Source organism: Cnephaeus nilssonii (genome assembly GCF_951640355.1).
Source record: "Cnephaeus nilssonii genome assembly, chromosome: 1".
NCBI classification, from domain to species: Eukaryota; Metazoa; Chordata; class Mammalia; order Chiroptera; family Vespertilionidae; genus Cnephaeus; species Cnephaeus nilssonii.
In genome coordinates, this window is record NC_137072.1 from 60492619 (window position 1) to 60515971 (window position 23353).

General features: G+C 44.8%; 1 protein-coding gene and 1 pseudogene across 2 annotated transcripts in view; one reads left to right on the forward strand and one right to left on the reverse strand.

Moving 5' to 3' along the window:
* Nucleotides 1–17979, reverse strand: part of HERC6 (HECT and RLD domain containing E3 ubiquitin protein ligase family member 6) — a 65742-nt gene extending 47763 nt beyond the window's left edge. The window contains exons 1-6 of the mRNA XM_079783698.1: nucleotides 17633–17979; nucleotides 13945–14104; nucleotides 12392–12468; nucleotides 7130–7357; nucleotides 5729–5823; nucleotides 687–814 (exon numbers count right to left, since the gene is read on the reverse strand). Of these exons, the coding sequence (XP_079639824.1) occupies nucleotides 687–814; nucleotides 5729–5823; nucleotides 7130–7357; nucleotides 12392–12468; nucleotides 13945–14104; nucleotides 17633–17825 (881 nt within the window). The 5' untranslated portion in view covers nucleotides 17826–17979. The remainder of the gene's footprint in view (nucleotides 1–686; nucleotides 815–5728; nucleotides 5824–7129; nucleotides 7358–12391; nucleotides 12469–13944; nucleotides 14105–17632) is intronic.
* LOC307102168 (eukaryotic translation initiation factor 1-like) lies at nucleotides 1287–4323 on the forward strand (annotated as a pseudogene). Its single transcript has 2 exons — nucleotides 1287–1298; nucleotides 3787–4323. The product of its transcript is annotated as a eukaryotic translation initiation factor 1-like (transcript).
* Nucleotides 17980–23353: the final 5374 nt, after the last annotated feature.

The following is a 23353-nucleotide window of genomic DNA, read 5'->3' on the forward strand; positions in this document are numbered from 1 at the left end:
CTATAATAAAAGCATAATATGCTAATTAGACCGGACAGCTAAACGACTTTCTGGACGTCCTTCCGGATGACCTTCTGGACAAAGCCAGGGCTGTGAGGGCCAAGGTGGCCACAACGGCTGCGAGGGCCGAGCTCCTTGCACAAATTTCGTGCATCGGGCCTCTAGTATATAATAAAATCCTTATATGCAAATCAACCGAACAGTGGAATGACTGGTTGCTATGATGTGCACTGACCACCAGGGGGCAGACACTCAATGCAGGAGCTGCCTGCTGGTGGTCAGTGCACTCCCACAGGGGGAGCGCTGCTCAGCCAGAAGCCGGGCTCACAGCTGGCGAGCGCAGCAGCAATGGTGGGAGTCTCTCCTGCCTCTGCTGTAGGCTGGCGGTAAGGAGCAAGAGGTCCCGGACATCCCCGGAGGGGTCCCGGACTGCGAGAGGGCTCAAGCCGGGCTGAGGGACCCCCCTCCCCAGTGCACAAAATTTCATGTACCAGGCCTCTAGTGTGTGTGTGTGTGTGTGTGTGTGTGTGTGTGTGTGTATACAAAAGAAAGAAAGAAAAAGAAAGAAAGAAAGAAAGAAAGAAAGAGAGAGAGAGAGAGAGAGAGAGAGAGAGAGAGAGAGAAAGGAAGGAAGGAAGGAAGGAAGGAAGGAAGGAAGGAAGGAAGGAAGGAAGGAAGTTTATTACCTTCCACAATCTATCTGTGAAACTAGGCCATCAATTCTTTCCACTTCTTGTGGACCACTCTTCTTAGCAGTGGGGCTGTGTCCCAGCTGTCCAAAGGAATTGTCTCCAAATGTGAACACTTTGCCATTCTGTTTAAAAAAGGAGAAATTGAACTAATTTAAGGTAAAAAAAAAAGTAATTAAAAAGTTAAAGATTACGTATCATAACAGAGGTATATGAGAGCACTATGTGAAATATCCTATATTATAAAAGCCTAATGTGCAAATTGTTTGACCAGAAGTTTAACCAGGAGTTCAACCGCTCGCTATGATGTGCGCTGATCACCAGGGGGTGGTGCGGAACATGGCGGGCATCGGCGATGCAGCAGCAGTGGAGGCACTGCTGGCCCCAATGGGCCCTGATGAGCGAGACTGCAGCAGGATGGTGGAGCAGGTGAGTGGGCGCTGCCAGGCCAAGGCGGGTATGAGCGGGGACCCGATCGCCCTGCTGATCGCCCCACAGATGTTGACCAGTGGTGGGGGGTGGGGCTGCTTCCCGGCTCCCAGGTGCTGAGGGAGCCGGGTGGAGGGCCTGGCCCCAATAAGTCCTCCCGCAGGCAGGATGGTGAAGCAGGTGAGGGGGTGGCACCAGGCCACAGTGGGGCTGTGGGGCTGCGAGGCTGGGGGCACGAGCTGGGGCCACTCCGAGGGACCCCATCCATGCACGAATTCGTGCACCAGGCCTCTAGTAAGCTCTATATAAGGAGGAGGGGTCCTATACTTACTATTTCTAATAGTGAATATAGAGTTAACACATTAAACATAAAATATCATTGGTACACCCTTAAGAATTAGGCATCCTATCTAATAAAAGAGAAACATGCAAATTAACCATCACTTCACTACATCCACAAGCCATGCCCACCAGCCAATCAGGAGTGAGTATGCAAATTAACCCAACCAAGATGGCGACCGGCCACAGAGCTGGAGCAAGCAGGAGGCTAGGGTTGCCCCAGCAATGGAGGAAGCTAAGCTTCCTGCCCTGGCCGGCCCTGGCCTACGCTCAAGGATACAAAATTTCAATTATAGAAGATAAATAAATCCCAACAAAAATTGCGGCAGCCACGGAGCTGGAGAGAGCAGGAGGCTTGAGTTGCCCCTGGCGATGGAGGAAGCCAAGCTTCTCACAGCCCTGGCCTGCCCTGGCCTCCACTCAAGGCTACAAAGTTTCAATTATAGAAGATAAATAAATCCCAGATACCAGGGCCTCCACTTGGGTTGCTGGGGGACGTGGCCGGCTTGCAAACCACCACAGGCCCCTTGCCCAGGCTACCCCATGTCCCAAGGGAACCCCCACCCTGATCCAGGATACCCTTCAGGGCAAACAAGCTGGCTCCCACCCGTGCACCAGGCCTCTATCCTATCTAATAAAAGAGTAATATGCAAATTGACCATCACTCCAACACACAAGATGGCTGCCCCCATGTGGACACAAGATGGCCGCCACAAGATGGCCAGCAGGGGAGGGCAGTTGGGAGGTACCAGGCCTGCAAGGGAGGGCAATTGGGGGTGATCAAGCCTGCAGGGGAGGGCAGTTAGGGGTGACCAGGCTGGCAGAGAAGGGAAGTTGGGGGCAACCGGCCTGCAGGGAAGGGCAGTTGGGGGGGACCTAGGCCTTTAGGGGAGAGCAGTTAGAGGTGACCAGGCCTGCAGGGGAGGGCAGTTAGGGGCAATCAGGCTGGCAGGGGAGCAGTTAGGCATCAATCAGGCTGGCAGGGGAGTGGTTAGGGTGTGATCAGGCTGGCAGGCAGAAGCTGTTAGGGGCAATCAGGAAGGCAGGCAGGGGAGCAGTTGGGAGCCAGCAGTCTTGTATTGTGAGAGGGATGTCCGACTGCCCGTTTAGGCCTGATCCCAGTAGGATCAGGCCTAAACGGGCAGTCGGACATCCCTCAAGGGCTCCCGGATTGGAGAGGGTGCAGGCTGGGTTGAGGGACACATCCCCCGTGCATGAATTTTGTGCACTGGGCCTCTAGCCTTACCTAATAATAGAGAAACATGTAAATTGACTGTACCTCCGCTACACCCACAGCCAATCAGAGTGAGTATGCAATTTACCTACATACCTGGGTCCCGGGAACCTCCTCGGCACCCAGGTCACTCCCACCTGTCCATCGGGCGGAGGCTTTAGGCTTGGGAAGGGGCCGAGCCTGTGATCGGAGGGGTGGGGGGCCCCCTTCCCAAGCCTAAACCTGGGGCAGAGGCTTTGGGCTTGGGAAGGGGCCGAGCCTGGGATTGGAGGTAAGGGGGAAAAAAATCAATGGAAACATATCCTCAGGTGAGGATAAAAAGAAAAATAAAGAAAGAAATGTCATATCCTATGAAAGACAGATCTTGAAAATGCTTAAAGGAAGTTATCATTTTTTTCATGGTGAAGGGACTGGAGTCCGTGCTGATGAAAATACCTTGGCAGCTGCGGTGACTGGCAGTGGCTGCAGCAGCAGAGTGATGGGGCTGGCGGCTTACCCTGATCAGCCCGGTCACCTCCCGCAAAGGGAGGCCAGACTGCAGCTTAGGTCCGCTCCCAATGGGCCTAAGCGGTCAGTAGGACATCCCCTGAGGGTTCCCAGTATGTGAGAGGGGGCAGGCTGGGCTGAGGGACCCCTCCCCAGTGCACAAATTTCATGCACTGGGCCCATAGTTTAATACATATTTGTACAATGAATGGACAAATTAATTGGTTCAAAAACTACACTAACATTTAGTATGGGGTTGCTTTATTTATTTGTGCATTCTTCTGAAAATAATCTCTTTTCAAAAGAATTATTTTTTAATTTTATTTTTCAATTACAGTAGACATACAATATTATTTTAGTGTCAGGTGTACAACATATGATTAGACATTTATATACCTTACAAAGTGATCACCCCAGTAAGTCTACTAACCATCTCATACCAAACACAAAATATTATTGATTATATACCCTATGCTGTACTTTATATCCCCATGGCTATTTTTATAACTGGCAATTATAACTAATTTTATAACTTCTTAATCCCTTCACCTTTTTCACCCAGTTCCCCGCTCCTGCTTTCCCCACCCCCAGGAAAAGAAATCATATTAGGTGTTTGCTATCCAGAGCCTCCACTCTTTCAACCCCTTTGCTGAAGCAAGTAAGGGTGAATATCTGCTTCCTGCTGGCACAGAGGATTATGTCCATATAAGAATTCAACAGAGAAATGGCAGGAAGACCCTTACTACTGTCCAAGGGATCACTGATGATTACGATAAAAAGAAACTAGTGAAGGTGTTTAAGAAGAAATTTGCCTGCAACAGTACTGTAATTGAGCATCCAGAATACAGGTAAGTAATTCAGCTACAGGAGGACCAGTACAAGAACATATGCCAATTCCTCGTAGAGACTGGACTGGCTAAGGATGACCAGCTGAAGGTTCATGGGTTTTAAGTGCTTGTGGCTCACTGAAGCTTAAGTGAGAATTTCCTTGCAACCCTTGTCACGAGTTTAATTGTAAAATTGATTTGAGAGAGAGGGAAAGAGCAGGGGAGGGGGTGTGGGGGGTAAGGTATGAGAGAAAAACATCGACTAGTTGTTCCACTTATTTATGCATTTATTGATTGATTCTTGCTAATCAAATTAGTTTGATTTCTCCTGACCGGGGATTGAACCTGAAACCTTGGTGTATCGGGATGATGCTCTAACCAACTGAGCTACCTGGCCAGGGCCCCTTGTCACATGTTTAAAAACCTCACCACTGCCCTAGCTGGTTTGGCTCAATGGATAGAGTGTCGGCCTGCAGACTGAAGGGTCCCAGGTTCGATTCCAGTGAAGGGCACATGCCCAGGTTGCCGGCTCGATCCCCAGTAGGGGGCGTGCAGGGGGGCAGCTGATCAATGATTCTCTCTCATCATTGATGTTTCTATCTATATCTTCTCCCTTCCTCTCTCTGAAATCAATAAAAATATATTTAAAAAAAACACACAAAAAAAACACCTCACCACTTGTATAATGTAACCCAGTGGTCGGCAAACTCATTAGTCAACAGAGCCAAATATCAACAGTACAACGATTGAAATTTCTTTTGAGAGCCAAATTTTTTAAACTTAAACTTCTTCTAACGCCACTTCTTCAAAATAGACTCGCCCAGGCCGTGGTATTTTGTGGAAGAGCCACACTCAAGGGGCCAAAGAGCTGCATGTGGCTCACGAGCCGCAGTTTGCCGACCACAGATGTAACCAATTGGAATCTGCTTTTAACTTGGACTAGTGTGGCTTCTTCATGCAATAAACTGAAGAACTGAAGAAAGCAGCCCCCCACAAAAGTTTACTGTCTATGTATTGTTATAGGAATTTAAATCTTCAATCCATTTTGTGTTTATTTTTGGGACCAGAGCCCACTCCAGAAGGGGAGTGGAGGAATGCAGCAGGGGAATCAAGCCAGATGGGGGAAGGCTGCCAGAGGCTTCTGACTCCACCATCGGCGCCTCCGCTGCCTCCTCCAGTCCCTGGGGCTACAGCTCCTGTGGGAGAGAGCCCTCCGGACGATGCGCTTCCTCCCAAATATGAACGAGGATTGGAGGAAGCAAGGGAACAGTGCCAGAGGGTCTGGATGCAAACATTCGGGGAGCTTACTGCTGCTCATAAGCCTCTCCCTTTACTCCCTAAACAAGCAGAAATAAGAATGGTGCCTTTGTCTCTACTCCAGTGAACTCTGCATGAGGCCAGGCAGGCTGGGGAAGATACTTCAGAAAAAAAAGGGGTGGGGGGAGAAGGATGTTATGTGTTCATCGGGCTGCCTGTACACTAGCCTCTGCCAGGTTAGCCCGGTGGAAGGCTAGTAATGATGTGGGGAGGAGGTTGTGTTTGTATCTTTCCAGAAGGAGCAGAGCAGCCAATTTGGGTGCCAGAGCGTTACGTGCGTCACCACAATGGACCCAGAGAAGCTCCTTGTCCCTTCATTCAAAAGACTGAGATGTTTCAGCAATAATTAGTTACTGAACCTTGTGGTGACATTTGATTTTGAAAAATAGCAAGGCATTTTGGATTACCTGGGTAAGCACTGCAGTGTGTTCATAACCACAGCTGATATAAATCACATCTAGACTCTTCAGTTTACCAACTGAGACAGGCTTGTAGCTTTGCACTGTTGAAAGAAGTATAAGAAGCAGACTCAGTTATCATGAGTTTTTATATTTTTATAGTTTTTAATATTTTATTACCTTATAATTAATTAACATAATTTTTAGAAGTGAATGAATAACCAGAGGTATTATAAAACAAAGGGAAAGCCCTGTTTGGGGAAAGAAAAGCAGTCTTTTTAGCATGTATTTCTGGAAATTATTTAATCTTCGGTAATGCCTGAGTCTATTGCCCCGGAAAGCTAAGCTCTAAGACCTTCATCCTAATTATAGTGTCATCATGTTGTGTTCATTTCTGTCACACAGTAGGTATTTTGCAAATATGTAATAGTAGTTAACAAAATAAAAGAACCTACTTCATGCTGACAGAGTTAAATGAAAATAGGTGTAAGGGCTCAGCATGGTACTAGCGCTAAACAGGTGCTAAAGACACGTTAGCTGAATGTAAAAAATTGAACAGAGGAGGACAGGGTCCATGGGGAAGACTTCACAGTGAGTTTTGTTTAAAGGTTGCCAAAGGAACTGGTTATTTCTCCTACTGCTAGCAGGCTTCTAATCCAGTGGTTCCAGTGGTTCCAGTGGTTCCAAAATTTTGCACAACGGAATCACCCATGGCATCTTTGTTAATGATTGATGCCTGACTTCTATCCCCAAACATCCTGATTTAATTGGTAGAGGGTCCAACCAGGACATTGGGATTTTTAAATGCTCTAATGGTAGACAGGATAATGGCCTCCCAAAGATGTCCATGTCCTTTTTCCGGAGCCTGAGAACTTGTTAGGGTACATGTCAAAGGGGAGCTAAGGAAGCAGATGGAATCAACGCTGCTCATCAGTTGACCTTCAAACGGAGATCACAAGAGTCCTTTAACTGAAGAAATGGGAGGTAGACGTGTCAGTGTCAGAATAACGGGACTTGAGAAAGACTTAACCAGCCATTGCTGGTTCTGAAGAAGAAAGGGGGCTGAGTGAAGGAATGCAGGTGGTCTTTAGGAGCTGGAAAAGGCAAGAAAATGGCTTCTGCCCTAGAGCCTCCAGCCCTGCTGACACCTTGATTTTAGCTCGGTGAGACCCACCCCAGACTTCAGACCACCAGAACAATGAGATAACACAACTGTGTTGTTTTAAGCCACTAGGTTTGTGGTAACTTGTTACAGCAACCATAAAAAAATTAATGTAGCCCCCAGGTGATTCTAATGTGCCATAAAGTTTGGGAACCACTGTTCTAACCTCTGAGACTGCCCTTTGCGGAGTTGGTCTTCCAACCGGAAAGCAATAATAATTTATTGCAGGAACAAGATTATCTCCTTACCTGAGACATTTTTCCCGCTGAGGGCCAGCTGCCCTGCATTGTTGCTTCCCCAGCCATATGACGTCCCAGAGAGAGACAGGGCAAAGCTGTGGGCCCCTCCGGCAGCCACCTGAGCCAGCGGGATCCCCTCCAGGGACCGCACCCTCTGCGGGCTGGCTTGGGAGGGCAACTCCTTCCCCAGGCCCAGCTGACCTTGGCTGTTCTTTCCCCAGGAAAACACTTGGCCATCTACAGAAATAAAGAAGAGAAATTCAGAATTGCAAGTAGAAACTGCCACCCTAATTCAAAAAAATCTTTAAAAAATAAAACAGGGTTAAACAAGGTTAAAGTATTCTGGTTAAAGGCCAAGGGGATGGTCAAGATCGCCTTCAGAAGTCCCCTCTAACAACATCCACTCCTCTTCTCCTTCCAAGTAAAGGGCAACTGTGTTCTTTCAGGTGCTCAGGCCAAAAATCTTGGAGTCATCCTTGACTCCTCGCTTTCTTTTACATCTTCCAACCCAGCAGATCCCAAAGCCTCTACCATCAGAGTTTATACAGAATCCAACTACTTCTCACCTCCCCACTGTTAGCTCCTCAGTGGCCAAATTACCATCATTTCTGTCCAAGAAAATTAAAAAACAGCACCTTGCTGGACTCCCAGATCCCACCTTTGCCCCCAGCAGTCTGTTTTGCAAAGAATAGCCAGAGTGAGTGACCTTTTAAAGATAGGAGTCAGATCGAACCATTCAGGAGCTTGCTATCTCACTGAAGAATAGACTGATTCTTACCACAGCTCACAAGCCCCACGTGCCCAGTATTTCCCACGACCACGTCTCAGACCTCATCTTCCCCTTACTCATGCCTCTCCATACCCCCTGCTCTTGCTGAGCACACCACTGGGCATGCCCCCTTCCTCATCGCCTTTGTTTTGGGATCATTCTTCTGGATCATGGCCTTAGCATCATATCTCCTTCCCTCCCTTTCGGTCTCTGCTCATGTGTCACCTAAGAGATAGCTTCCCTGACTTCCTGTATAAATCGAAAGACCCCTTTCCTTCACCCAAGCACTTGCTCTCTGTCCCCTTACCCTCACTCACTTTTCTTCAGACCTCTTATCCTTATCTGTTATACTACATAACTATTTGTCTCTCTGTTTAAGGGTCTCTTCTCCTACTTCCCTTCTGAATATAAACTCCCTGAAAGCAGGGTCTTAGGTTCGTTCACTGCTATATTCCTTTGTTAGAAACATTGCAGGCACTTGGTAAATATTTGTGAAATGACTCCATGGCGGGGAAGGGGTGGGAACCAACATTTTATGTTGAATTTGACCAGAGAGGGAAAATTAATATCAATTTTTTAAAAAGTTGTTCTAATGCTTAATTATTTGTCCAGAGAAACGCCACACATCTCAGATTTTTAAGTTATCATATCTAACTTTTATTTTGAACTCTTCTAAGTTATTTCTATCACTGAAAATAATTTTTGAGAACATGCTGCAGAATGTCAAAGTGTCATGAAAGTGTATGAGAACTCACAGTTCACCATAGCAAATGCATTGAGTGCTGGGTTCTACACAGCTTTTACGTTCCAGATCAATGTAAAGACAAATCAGTGCTCCATGGAAAAAATTCAAATCATTTCCGTAATTAAGAAGGCCCATTTGTTCAGTGGTTGAGCATCACCCTATGAACCAGGAGGTCATGGTTTGATTCCCGGGTCAGGGCACATGCCCAGGTTGCAGGCTCAATCCGCAGCAGGGGGTGTGCAGGAGGCAGCTGATCATTGATTCTCTCTCATCATTGATGTTTCTATCTCTCTCTCCCTCTCCCATCCTCTCTGAAATCAATAAAAAAATTTAAAAAAAAAAAGAAGGGCCATTTGAGACAACATGGATGTATTTTGAGGGCATTATGCTGTGTGAAATAAGTCAGACAAAGACAAATGCTGTATGATCTCACTTACATGTTGAATCTCTAAAAAAACACACCAACAACTCATGGATACTAAGAACAGAGTGGTGGTTGCCTGGAGTTAGGGATAAAATAGGTGAAGGGAGTCAAAAGATACAAACTTCCAGTTACAAAATAAATGTCATGGGAATGTAATGTACAGCATGGCCACCAGAGTTAATAATACTGTATTGCATATTTGAAAGTTGCAAAGAGAATAAATCTTAAAAATTCTCATTATAAGAAAAAAAATTCTGTAACTATGTTTGGTGACAGATGCTAACTAGATTTATTGTGATTATTTCACAGTGTATACAAATATTAATCATTATGTTGTACACCTGACACTAAATAATGCTGTATGTCAATTATACCACAATAAAAATATACATTTTCTAATTTTAAAAAAGAAGAAAAAGAAAGGAAAAGAAACTAACATTCACTGTACCCTATATGCTATGGACTGTTCAGGATAAATTGTGTACCTTTTCTCACTGAATCTTCTGAAACAACTTTTAAGTTATGCATCAATATTCCTACAGATGAGAAAACTGAATGAAGTTAAACAACTTGCCTTAGATCAAATAGCTAGAAGTGGTAGGTAGAAGGAAGCACACTATACCCTGGGATTGTCCTGGTTGCATAGCCTGCATGGTACAGTGATTAAGAACTTAAGATTGGGATATAAACACAGTGAAAGTCTCTGAGCACAAATGTCCTCATTTCTGAAATAAGGATACAAATAATATCTAGGTTCCGTGTCTTATTTTTATTTATTTAAAACTAGAGGCTCAGTGCACAAAATTCGTGTACGGAGAGGGGGGTGTCCCTCAGCCCAGCCTGCACCCTCTCCAATCTGGGACCCCTCGAGGGATGTCCGACTGCCCGGTTAGGCCCGATCCCACCGGGCAGTCGGACATCCCTCTCACACTCCAGGACTGCTGGCTCCCAACTGCTCGCCTGCCTGCCTTCCTGATTGCCCCTAACCGCTTCTGCCTGCCAGCCTGATCACCCCCTAACCACTCCCATGCCAGCCTGATTTGATGCCTAACTGCTCCCCTGCCAACCTATTTGCCTCCCAACTGCCCTCCTCTGCTGGCCATCTTGTGGTGGCCATCTTGTGTCCACATGGGGGCAGGATCTTTGACCACATGGGGGCAGCCATCTTGTGTGTTGGAGTGATGGTCAATCTGCATATTGGGGCCGGCTGGTTTGCCCTGAAGGGTGTCCCGGATCAGGGTGGGGGTTCCCTTGGGGCGTGGGGCGGCCTGGGAGAGGGACCTGTGGTGGTTTGCAGGCCAGCCACGCCCCCCAACAACCCAAGAGAAGGCCCTGGTATCTGGGATTTATTTATCTTCTACAATTGAAACTTTGTAGCCTGGAGCGGAGCCAAGCCTTCTGCTTGCTCCGCGGCAGCAGCCATTTCTGTTTAGGGTTTATTTACCTTCTATAATTGAAACTTTGTAGCCTGGAATGGAGGCCTAGGCCGGCCAGGGCTGCAGAAGCTTGGCTTCCTCCTTCAACCCTAGCCTCCTGCTCTTCCAGCTCCGTGGCTGCCGCCATTTCTGTTTGGATTTGTTTACCTTCTATAATTGAAACTTTGTAGCCTTGAGTGGAGGCTTAGGCCAGCAAGGGCAGGCAGAAAGCTTGGCTTCCTCCGTTGCCTGGGAAACCCAAGCCTCCCTCCTGCTCTCTGTGGCTGTAGCCATCTTGGTTGGGTTTATTTGCATACTCGCTCTGATTGGCTTGTGGGCGTGGCTTGTGGGTGTAGCGAAGGTACAGTCAATTTGCATATTACTCTTTTATTAGGTAGGGTTTTTATTGATCAGAGAGAGAGAGAGAGAGAGAGAGAGAGAGAGAAACATTGATGTGTGAGAGAAACATTGATCGGTTGCCTCCCGCACGCATGTGGCCCAACAGGGATCGAATCCTAAACCTGGGTATGTGCCCTGACCATGTGGAACCCACCACCTTTTGGTGCATGGGACGACACTTCAACCAACTCAGCCACATTGGCCAGGGCCCTAGATTCTGTGTTTTAGGCCAGTGGTCGGCAAAGTCATTAGTCAACAGAGCCAAATATCAACAGTACAAGGATTAAAATTTCTTTTGAGAGCCATATTTTTTAAACTTAAACTTCTTTTAACACCACTTCTTCAAAATAGACTCGCCCAGGCCGTGGTATTTTGTGGAAGAGCCACACTCAAGGAGCCAAAGAGCCGCATGTGGCTCGCGAGCCGCAGTTTGCCGACCACGGTTTTAGGCAATTACATGAGACAACACATGTAAAGCATTTAAGAGGAGCACATAGAAGGCAACTAAGAAATGTTGGCTGTCCCTGGCCCCGGTGTCACAATGGCAGTTATGCACAAGAAACCACCAGAGGGACACACAAATGTCAGATGTCTCTTGAAGGGGATCAGAATATGCCACGTTTGGAAGATTATTTTGAGCTGAAGGCAACTGAGAATTAACAGTTGCAGAAAGGGTTCTCTGCCCTCCCTTTATCCACCCAAAGGCAAGGCATAAATTTCCTTTGTGAAGGCGTCCTCTTTGTACCAGGAATGGGAGAGGGACTCGTCACCGGAGATGGAGAGTCAGCATTGACATGAGGGTGCATAAACAACGCTTAGTAAAATAACCCTCATCTTCCATTAGTTCCCTCCACATATTTTCAAGTCACTTTCCCACAATTCCTCTCTCCTAGCTCAAACCTCCTTTCCTTTGTTCACATGGTACATAAGCCCCAGAATCTAACCACTTCTTGGGTTTCACTTCTTTTCTGTGAACTCCCATGCATGAAAGTATCAATAAAAACCATGTGCCTTTTTTCTTAGTAATTTGTCGTTTCTTATGTTTGTAGCCCTCCAGGTACTGAAACGAAGGAGTAAAGGAAAAGTTTTTCCTCCCTGACACTTCCCATTGAAATTTGGCAGGAGGATGGACAAAGGATCGAGGATGTTGGTAAAAAAAAAAGTAGAGTCGTGATTTTGACTTCTCTTTCTTTGATCTAAGTAAAAAAGAAAATAGGCCTCTTTGTCTACCTGAATTTGCCAGTGACGACAAGCCATTCAACAAGGCAAAATGCTGGAAATAAAACCACTACTGGGTTCTGAGAGAGTCAGCCAATCAGGTCAGGTAAGCAGAGATAGCCTTTATGGCAGTGAAATATAAATTAGGCAATACTTAGAGTATAATAAGAACAAAGAAAATGGAAGAAACATATGAAAACAACATCTCTTCTGAAATCTGGAGAGTTAAAAACTTCTAAATGCATTAAAGTGAACCCCAATACATTAAAAGCCAACAGGAGATCGAAAAAGCCTTTTTTACCTTTCGATAATGCCAGGGAATGGTAGTCTCCACAGGAAACTTGTATTATTTTTATACCAGTCAGAGTTTTTATCTTCCTGTAATAAAAAGGAGACATAAAAAATATACAAACTCTATTAATCGTTCTTTAGAATGTATCACTACAGATATTTAAAACATCCCAGGTAATACATTTGGCTTAGAAAAACAATTTAATGTTCTTGTATTTCTGTAGTATCTTTTTTTTCAAAGCTCTGAACTGTTTTTAACATGACATCAACATGTACAAAGGTGCAGGGCAGAATTCAAAACAGAATGCAAAAGTGATTTTTATTGGACTTTTAATGCATTATTTAATGTATCAACTTTTATTCTATACTTATTGATATAAAAGAAAAATAACTTTCTCCACACACATATAGCACAGGGCTTTAGAATTTATAGGATACTATTTTAATCCCTGTGAGAAAAATAAACCATTGGGTTGAATTGCCTCCACAGGATCAAAACGTAACTATTGGCAATTTCACATGGTTGAACCTAGAACGCAAAGAAGTCAGATATGTTTCAAGTTGTAGAACTAGACTCAAACCTTGGTCTTTCCGTTTCAAGTTCAATGATCATTCCTCAAGCCACAGCAATTTTCTCACATGATTTAATGACCACAGGGGGTAACAAGGTAACTTCCTAGTATTAGAAAACGTGCTCTTGAACATTTCCAAAGCATGTAATTCATGAACACAAAATTCAGACTGCCTGTCATATCATTTGTCCTAGAAAACTTTTTGTGAGGATATGATTTCACCCTTCCATTTTACTAAGTAAAATATTAGGAGCCAGTGATTATAACAAAAAGGTTATGCAGAGAGAAAATCTTCTTTTTCCAATTTGGGTGCAGTGATTTGAGGACCTGCAATTAATTGACAATAGACAGATTAACAGTAGAGAAGACACGGCTTATTTATATGTACACATGGGAGCTCCCAGTAATAGAAACTTTGTGGAATAGCCAGAGTAAAAGTTTATATATATCAACCTAACAAAAATCAGGGGTTGGGGGAGGGGGCAGTTAGAACTTCGATGGGAGAGTATGGAAGTTTCTATTGTTTTTTTTTGTTTGTTTGTGTTTTTTTTTTTTGGTGCTGATAGGGCAGCTGAATTCACAGGAAACTCCTTGCTAAGAGGGTTAATGGTAGCTGAATTTTAGGAGGCACTGCTTTAGTCAGATAGGAAAATTCAGATAAATTGATTTCTGCATCTTCAGTAGCTCAAATGTTTTTACTTCAATCTTTATGCCAACTCAGGGGGTCCAAGTTGTATAGGTATTTCCAATAGATTAGATTAGGGTCACATGTTCGCATTCACCATGCCCTTCTCCTTCATAGGACTTTAAATAATAATTGGTGTTATAAGTTTTTCCCTGCCTCCTCCCTGCAATACACTGTAATGGTTGAGGTTAGAGACTGTGTTTGTTGGCATAGTCATTTTTGTACCCTGGCATCTTGCATGGTACCTGGCAGGTGGAACTAAAAAATATTGAATGAATGAATGAATGAATGAACTGAAATACTTACTTAGGTGTAAAAATTATTTCCTTAAATTCTTCAATCCCCAGTTGTCCTTCAGAACCAGCTCCCCATGCGAAGACCCTTCCTTGGTGACAAATAGCCAGGGAGTGCTCCTTTCCACAGCTCACGAAACCAACGTGTAGAGTTTCCAGTGCCTTAATGGGTTCTTCAGGAACAAAAACAAAGCAAAACCAAACCCCCACAGATTATTAATTTAACAGAAAATTCAAGATAGTACTTTCCTTCAAAAAGAAGGGTCATTCAGATTGCTTGTCTCTTCCAACAGGCCTTTAAATCAAGCCTAAAATCCATGCTAAAGAGCTGAAGGAAATAGCTCAATGTGTGTTATACTGTCTTTATGGGAATACTAGTGGCCCGGTGCATGAAATTCATGCACATTAAAAGGGGATTAATTAGAGGAAATATTTTAATATTGCTATTCGCCCTTTATCTATAATAGAAGTGTCAGAGATGAAAGAAAATTAGTAAAATGTATATGAAAATCTCCCTCCTGTCAGAGTCTGGGCACGCCACAGGACCGAGAGTCAAGTCCCTGCCCACCTTCGGCGCCTCAGAATTGTGCGAGACCCAGACCCGGCCGGCCCCACCCTTGTCAATCCCCACCGGGTGGGGGGCATAGCCTCAGGTCCCCCAGCGCACCCTCAGGTCTCCCAGCCTGGACCCGGGGCGAGGGCCGTGGCCTGAGGTCCCCCAGCCTGGGCCGGGACAGGGGGCACACCTTGAGATCCCCTGTCAAGTCCCGCTGGGCAGGGGGCAAGGCCTGAGATCCCCTGTCAAGCCCCGCCAGGCATGGGGGGGGGTGCATACTCAGGTCCCCCAGCCCAGAGCCAGGGTGGGGGGGTGCGGCTTCAGGTCCCCCGGCCCAGCGCTGGGGCGGGGTGTGGGGCCTGAGGTCCCCCATCAAACCCCACCAGGTGGGGGGCGCAGTCTCAGGTCCCTGCTGATTGCTTGTTAAGGCTCGTTACGGGAACCTGCTGTGGGCGCAGCAATCTTGTGTCACAGAAACCCCAGCTCCGCTGTGGGCGCCGCCAACTTTGTGACGGTGTGATGGTCAATTTGCATATTCCCTCTTTATTAGATAGGATAACTGGTATTCAAAAGGGTGGGAATCATGGAAGAGGGGAACCTGTAGGAACTATGACACTTGAGCTAATTTTTTTTCTATGATGGTGGTAGCAAAACCCAGCAAAATGAAGGGAGTTGGAAAGAAGATGGGATTGCCTCCTCTCTTTTGGATCCCCAGACCTGAACAGTGTGAACAGGGAATTAATCCCTTGCTCAGGAGGAAAAAGCAGGGAGCCTGTCTCATGAGTGTGGGAGGCAGAAGCCAGATCACACAATGAAGAGTGCAGTGATATGCCTCTAAATGGGCCAAGTGGGCCCACAAATGAAGACCTGGTCACACTTCCCTGCAAGCCAATCTAGATTCTTCCCCAGAGTGTTGCCTCTGAATGATCAAAGGGTTGGAATTAAGTAGAATAATTTTAAGTGAAGTTTTTGTTAACACAAGTTTTCTTTTTAAAAATCTTTGTGATCTTATCCTTTTTAATGATTTACTTTCAAACTACGCAACAATTTAAAAATTTCCCAAAGATTGATACACTCACAGAGGTAGAAACTGGTTCTGAAAGGAGTTTTAGGGATAAAATAGGCAGGTTTGGGGAGTTTTAGGAATAAACGGGGCTCATGGGGGAGGAAGGCATAGGTGAGGGCTTGGAGCTGCCAAAAGGCATACATTCACAGAGAGAAAAAAAGGATTCCACAGGATAAGGGGAGAGGAAGACATCCATTCACAGAAGATAGGGAAAAGCCACAGGGTATGGGGAGAAAGAGGAAACAAACTCTCACAGGGGATAGAGAAATGCCGAAAAATGGGAGAAAGAGGGAAACAAATGTTCACAGGAGATAGAGAATTCTACCACTGAAGGGGGAGAGGTAAAGGGTCACCACATGGGGTTTTAGGATCTGAAGCTGATATTCTCCAAAGAAGGCAGTGTGAAGAAACAAAGAACTGCAGCCTTTATAAACCTTAAAAAAAGGAGCTTAGTGGGTTACCCCCTTGCTATCCCCTTCCTACGTGGGAGTCTGTATTTGCTTCCAATAAATTTCCACCTTTTCATCTACCACCTTTTGTCCAGTGGCTTCATTCTTCGAATCCATCTGGACAAGGACCCGAGAAAGAAATTACCCTCGCATCCTGCTCAGGAAAACAGCCTGAATCAGTACCATCTTTCAGAAGAACACTTGGGCATTAATTATCATGTTGCCCCTCGTTTCCACCTGAAGGGAATCAGGATGTGCCACCCCAAAATGTGCGGCTTTGGCATAAGGATTATTTTGAGCAGAAGGCAACTGCAAATCAACAGATGCAGGAAGAGTTCTCTTCCCTCCCCTTATCCAACTAACAGCAGGCATAAATTTTTCCTTGTGAAGGTGTCCCCCTGCAAGAGTGACTCATCACCGGAGCTGGCACTGAGTCTGTATAAACAATCCTTACTAAATTAACCTTTGCCTTCCATTAGTTCCCCCCATATACTTCCAAGTCACTTCCTCACAACTGAATATCCCTCAAAGCCCAAACGCTTTATTATTGTTTAAATTGCATATAAGTCCCTGAATCTCAGGACTTCTTAACTTTCCTGTGAACTCCCATGCACCAAAACTATTGATAAGATTGTATGCTTCTTCTCTTGTCTAAGTTTGCAGATCCTCCCGACTAAGTGGGTAGAGGAAAAGTTTTTCCTCCCAGACACAACTCTTAGAATTTATTCTTAGTAAGGAACCAGAAACTTCATCAAATATTATCTACACTAATGTCAATCGTAATATTATTTATAAAAGCCCCTAATAAAAAAAAATCACACATACTAATTTCAACAAAAGGAGAATAATTTAAGAGCCTGGAATGTTATGCTATAATTTGAAATATAGCATATTTCAAATTATAGCATAATTTTGAAATATAGCAATATTTTCAAAAATATGTAATAAAAAGGCAATTAAGTTCATGATATTATGTTCGGTGAAAATGCAATGTACAGAATTATATAAATACTGGGTTTACGAAACGGTATAATGACATGATTTAATAAAAATTAAATACATAAAATATAAAAAAAAAGCAAAAAGGCAATGCATCAAAAATTAGCAGTTGTCTTTGGGTATTGGAACTATCGGCTATTTCTTCCCCTGTGTTTCTACAACACAGTGAAGGTGTGAAGTAATAGTAAAAATGCTATTATATATTACAATTAGTAATAGTACAAATGCTATTATATATTTTTTTAACTTAAAGAAAAAAGACGCCCTAGGGCATTGCTGAGGGACAGAGGTGTCAAACCCAAAAAACCACATTTGCAAGGTCACTGTTCCTGAGAGCTTCGCGCAGACAAGGCTTGGTCTCGAAAGAAAAGTGGGCGGGACCACAGCACCCTTCTGGAAAGCGGTCCAGTTTAGTTCCACTTACGGTTTCGCTTTCAGTTTTTCTTTTAGGAGGAACTGGAAACCGAAACTAACCCGAGGGGCGCGTCTGGGAAAGCGAAACGGATGAAGATGCGCTCAGCCGACGCGGGGCGCCGTTTCCAGGCTCCTGCGCCGAGGACCCAGGGCTCCCAGCGCCCCCTCCGCCGGCGCCGCGCCCGCACCCGCACCCGCACCCGCGTCCCGCGCTCACCTGGCCGGTCCCCGCGCGGCGCGCCCCTCCGGCCCAGCTGGCCCCGCCTGTTGTCCCCGCTCGCGTGGACGGTGCCGTCGCTCAGCAGCAGCAGCGAGTGGCGCTCCCCGCTGGCCGCCTGCCGCAGCTCGGCTCTGCCCGACGGTCCCCGGCGCTGCAGCCTCCCGGGGCCGGGGCCCCAGCAGAAGTACATCCCGCTCCCGCGCTGGCCGCCTGCCCAGGTCTGGCTGCCAGGTCTCCTCCGGCTCCCAGAGGTTAGTGACCGGAGGTCAGCCCCGCCCTGGTCTCAGCCAGCCAGCTGTGGAACTCGCCCCAAAGAGGGCTGTCTTGGCGCACTACGTCATCCGGACGCCTCCCCATACAAGTGCCCAGGAGCAGAGAGGGACCCCCGCTTTTCTCAGGAAAAACACCCAGATGGACATCCTAGCTAAGCCGCTTATGAGCTGTGGGACTTGGGGCAGGTGACAAAGATGCTGTGCCTCACCTACCCTGTCTATGAAATGTGGACAGTAACACAGCAAATCTAATACGTCAGGACAATGTAGTAGCTCATTAGTAACGTGTTAGAATAATCCCTAGAGTGCTTTCATAAAAGCCTCCAAGTGCCAACCTTCAACTGTTTTTGGCATTAGAAATGCAAAATCCTCATGGTGCTTACATTCCCCTATTCATAAACAGATAAATACTTAGCATAAGGTCAAACAACTTAATGCTACTTAGCAACATGAAGAAAAATAAAACAGTAAAGGAATGGAGGGTGGGGACAGAAGGAACTATTGTTTTTGGTAAGATATCAGAGAAGGTCTAAAAAGGCGGAACTTGGGAAATGAATCATGCTCATATCTAAGGGCAGAGGTTGCAGGGAGAGCAATTGAAAAGTTTTGAACGGGGAAGTGACATGGTCTGACCTTAGTTTTAAAAGAATCACTCTGGCTGCTGTGTAGAAGATCAGAGAATAAACATGGAAGCAGAAAAGCCAGGAGAGGCGGCTGCAGGAGTCCAGGTCACAAGGATGATGCTGGCACTAAAGTGGCGTCCTAGAGGGGAGGAGAGAAGAAATGATCACAGTCAAGATGTTTTTTTTTGAAAGCCAGAGTCCACAGATTTGCTGCTGGATTGGAAATGTGAGGAAAGAAGGAAAAGAATTAGGATTTTTGCAAAGTTGGCTTGAGCAACTGGGTGAATAGTGGTACCCTTTACTGGGAGGGGGTACCTTGAGGGAGGCGCCAGTTTGGGACTGGTGGATCAGGAGTCCAGTTTGGTAATAACTGAGAGATGCTTGATATAAAGTGAGGCAATAAGATAAGCCATTTCAGAGTTGTGGAGAGAAGTCGGGGTGGAGTCCTGTATTGGCAGTCCTCAGTGCAGAGATAATATTGGAAGCCAGATGGCTGGCTGACTGAGAGCCCAGGGGCTGGGTGTGGCTAGCATATAACAGAATCCATCCTAGGAAGGAAGAAACCCAGGAGGGCTGGTGTGTGAGAAGCAAGTGAAGAAGAAGGGAATGATCAACTCTGTCTATTGTTTGTCCAACAAGTTGATCTTTAGGTTTGGCAAAAAATGGAGGTCATTGGTGACTGACAGTGTTCGCCATCATCAGCATTATTGTTTTATTTTTATAGTATTCTTTATGTACTCTCAGCTCACCTCTCATTACTACTACATTTTAGGTTCTCTCAAGATGGGAATAAATGTTTTTCACTCTTAAGAGTGCCTGGCACATAGTAGATGCTAGTAGGCACGTATTGGACAAATGGGTTGATGTGTGGTAAGTAAATGAATAGCATTCATACTTCTGGCTCCATTTAATAATATGCCATTTACTATCTGCCCTTTTCTGAATAGAAATTATCTGCCCTTTTCTGAATAGAAATTTCCCAAATGTGTATTACTTTCCTCAGACACAACAGTGAGAATTTGATATTATCAGCCTAAGACACTGAGCCCTCGTATTAAGTTATTACTTTTTAAAAAATTTACTGAACTACAATGTAAATGTATTATGCTCATTTTGTGTCACTACCACACAGTATAGTGTCTACCACATTAAAAGAACTCAATACATGTTAGTGAGTTAAGTAAATAAAAGGTAAATTAAATAAATTGATTGTACTTTTAGTGCTTGAGAAAGATATAATTATCCATTTAGCTGTGTTCATGCACTTGGAAATAGTAGCTCCCATTTATTGAATGCTTACCATGTGTTGACAATTTCATATAAAATGTCTAATTTAATTTTTTAATCTGCTTTTTTCAGTTAAGACAGGTTTGATTGCAAGTGACAGAAAATATGACCTAAGCTTGCTTAATCAGAACAGAAGTTTACTGATAGATAGCATTATTATTTTTCTAAAATATTTGCTGCCCCTCGCTTTCCTATGGCATCAAGCTTGAGCACATGAATTTATTCTGGGAATGACGTGCAAGCAGGAAGCATCTTCCAGGCAGATGGTTTACGAGCCAGTACTTATTCTCATACTCTCTTTCCCCGCCCTTGCCCCCCTATTACAACTGGTGGTTTCCAGATAGAGATTACTCCATCAGCCTGGGTCCCAGATTAAAACAGTAATTTAGCAGAGTTGCAGCTAATTTATGGATCAAAAGTGAGAAATGAATCTTTGTGGCTGTCAGGCCCTGAGATTTGAGGGAGAGGAGGGTGTTATTGCTCTGATAGCATAATTTAGCGTCTTCTGACAGTCATAACTGAAAGTCTGTCAGCATGGATGATTGGCAGGAATTGCTTCTTGCCAACAATGACTTAATGTCCTAATGACTCCATTTCTCTGTATCCCTTTCCTCTGCCTCTTGCTATGAGGGCTTCCTCTTCAGGCTCCACACAGTGTACCTCATGGCTCCTGAATCTCCTCTGAGGTGGCAAGTTTAGTCGTGTGTCCTCAATGGCCAAATCTGGGTCACAGGTTTACCCCTGAGCCAGTCACTGTGGATGCCAGGTGATGGAGTCAATCACCTGGCAGATCTTTCTGCTGAGGAGATAAGCAACATGTATCCTCTACATCAATCATATAGGATAAGTATTAATATAATTCCTGTTTTGTGGGTACGGAATCAAGGTTCAAAGAGCCTTGGTAACTTGTTTGAAGTTACATGGCATGTAAGTGGCAGAATTTTAAAGCTAGTCAATTTGACTAGAAAGCCTATTTAATTTCCCCTCTTTAGTCCCTGATGCCTCCTTTAGTGTCCTCTTCAGGTTAACGGCACATCCTCACAACTGTTCCATCTAGAAAATTCCAGTTCACCTTATATTTCCTCCCCATTGGAAAAACCTACCCTAACCAATTAGCTGCTGAAGGATGTAGGCTCATATCAGCAGCAGCTCATTTTTTATTCATTTTATATCTCTGCCACTCCTACCCTAGTTCAGGTCTTTTGCAATAACCTCTCGCATGTTTGTATCTCTAATATCTGGTATATCTAATTTATCTATCTATATAAAAGCCTAAGTGACTATTACCACTGGAACAACTGGTTGGCCAGTCACTATGACATGCACTGACCACCAGGGGGCAGATGCTCAATGCAGGAGCTGCCCCCTGGTGGTCAGTTTGCTCCCACAGCCAACCTCCGGTGGCCCCACTCCCCACAACCTGGCTGAACCCCCCGCAATAGGCCTCGATTGCTGGCCAGGTCAAAGGATCCCACCCATGCACGAATTTGTGTACCAGGCCGCTAGTCATTCTAAGAGTTATCTGCAGAAAACACAGTTGTGATCACATCACATACTTTCTGTAATGATTGTAGGCCTATTACTACAGAAAAAATCCTTTGTGTATAATTTAAGTCCCTCCATGATCTGCTTCTAATTGATCTTTACAGCTGCATTTCACCAACAATTACAGGCATCACACCACAAACACACACACACACACACACACACACACACACACACACACACAGACCAGTCACAATGAACAACTTGCCTTTTCCTACTTGCTTTTTTCTATATCCATGCTTTTGTCATTCTGGATCTTTGCCTAGAATCCCCCCCCCCCCCCCCCCCCCGCATTCTGTTTACAAAAAATATAACGTCTCAAATACCTCATCTCTGTGAAGCCTTGGACTCCACACATCAATTACTCCTTTCTGAGCTCCTACCGCAAACAATGTCCTTAGTCTGCACACGCTCCTCGACCTGGTACTAATTACGCTCTGTATTGCTCTATTGTTCTGACTTTGCCAACCAACTTTGTGAGGGACCTTAATCATCTTTATAGCCTCACCAAAGCCTAGCAAAGTATCTCTTACACAAAACATGCTAAATAGAGTGCCTGGCTGGAAGACGTGGGGATGGATGCTTAGGAGATAATCAGCACTCAGTGACTATGAGGTAAATTAATTAGGTAAAACTCATGATTAATATATATTTTAAAATCCTTACTGAATGTCCATTATGGGTAAGACATGAAGCAAACAAAATGTAATAATTGCTCACACTAGTATTTACTTTAGGCTTTACAAAATCCTTTCAGCTATTTTAACCTCCTAAGCTTAGAGGAGGTGGGCATGAGAAGGAATAGCACCCCTATTTCAGGGATGAAGAACTCAGGCTCCGAGGGTGAAAGTGATTGGTCTCAAATGACAAGGACGTGCAACAGCCCATGGCTTTTCTTTCCACTGTGCAACCGTGTCTGATGAGCTTCCCTTTCTCAGAGAACACTCAGGTATAAAACAAGAAGCAATAAAAATGGACTGTCATATCCATGAAATCACACTTTGAAGATTATTGATAGCTAATATCTCATGCAAGGAGCCTATTTTTCCTTTTTTACTAAATTTTCCTAACTGTTTTATGGAGAACAAGAGAATGAGAGAAGGAAAAAAAAAGAAAATTTTCTAACTACCCACCACATGCTGGTTTCTTTTACCATACATTTCCCGGTTAAGCTTTGCGACCACCCTGCAAGGTCCGTATTCCATATTCCGTACAGATGTGAATAACTTTCTGAGTCTCAGAAAATCATAGTGATTTGATAAAGAAAAATGGTAAGATAAATGGGGGACCCCAGGTTCAAACCTTCTCTGCCTGCTTTCTACCACTGACTCAAAGCGAGGTGAGAAGGATGTTGGAAAGAGGATGAGAAAGACGGAGAACCTATAAAATGTCATTGTGGATCACATGAGTTTGAGGAAAGAGAATAAACCAGACAGAAGGGGAAGAATTAGGTCTGAGGTCAATCCTTGAGGATCAGCTGGAAGGACATGTGAGAAGAAGTAGAGACCTTGTAATTATATTGCTTTTCTCTACCACCCTCTTTCGAGCCCCCCTTCTGAGTTCAAAGCCCATCCTATGTGCTACTTAGCCAGGACAGCCCGTAGACTGGACAAATGGCAAATGGAATGCACTTCATGTATTATTTTATGAGGACACTCCATATGCCATCCCAATTACTCCAGATGGCCCCATGGCAGATGTCATCCAGCGGTTCTCCACAAATGGACAAGACAGGTAGGATAGCCAGTACAAGTTGGGAGAGAAAAAAAACAAAAACAAAAACAGACCTGTTCAAGCCCCAACCTTTCAGTCTCCTATTCCTAGATAAGAAATAGTAATTTTGATTTTTAACTCTAGATGGCGGTATTAGTAAACTTGAACTCCTTTTTTTAATTGAATTTATTGAGGTGATGGTTAATAAAATCATACAGGTTTCAGGTATACAATTCTATACATTGTATTGTGTTTTTATCACCCCAAGTCAAGTCTCC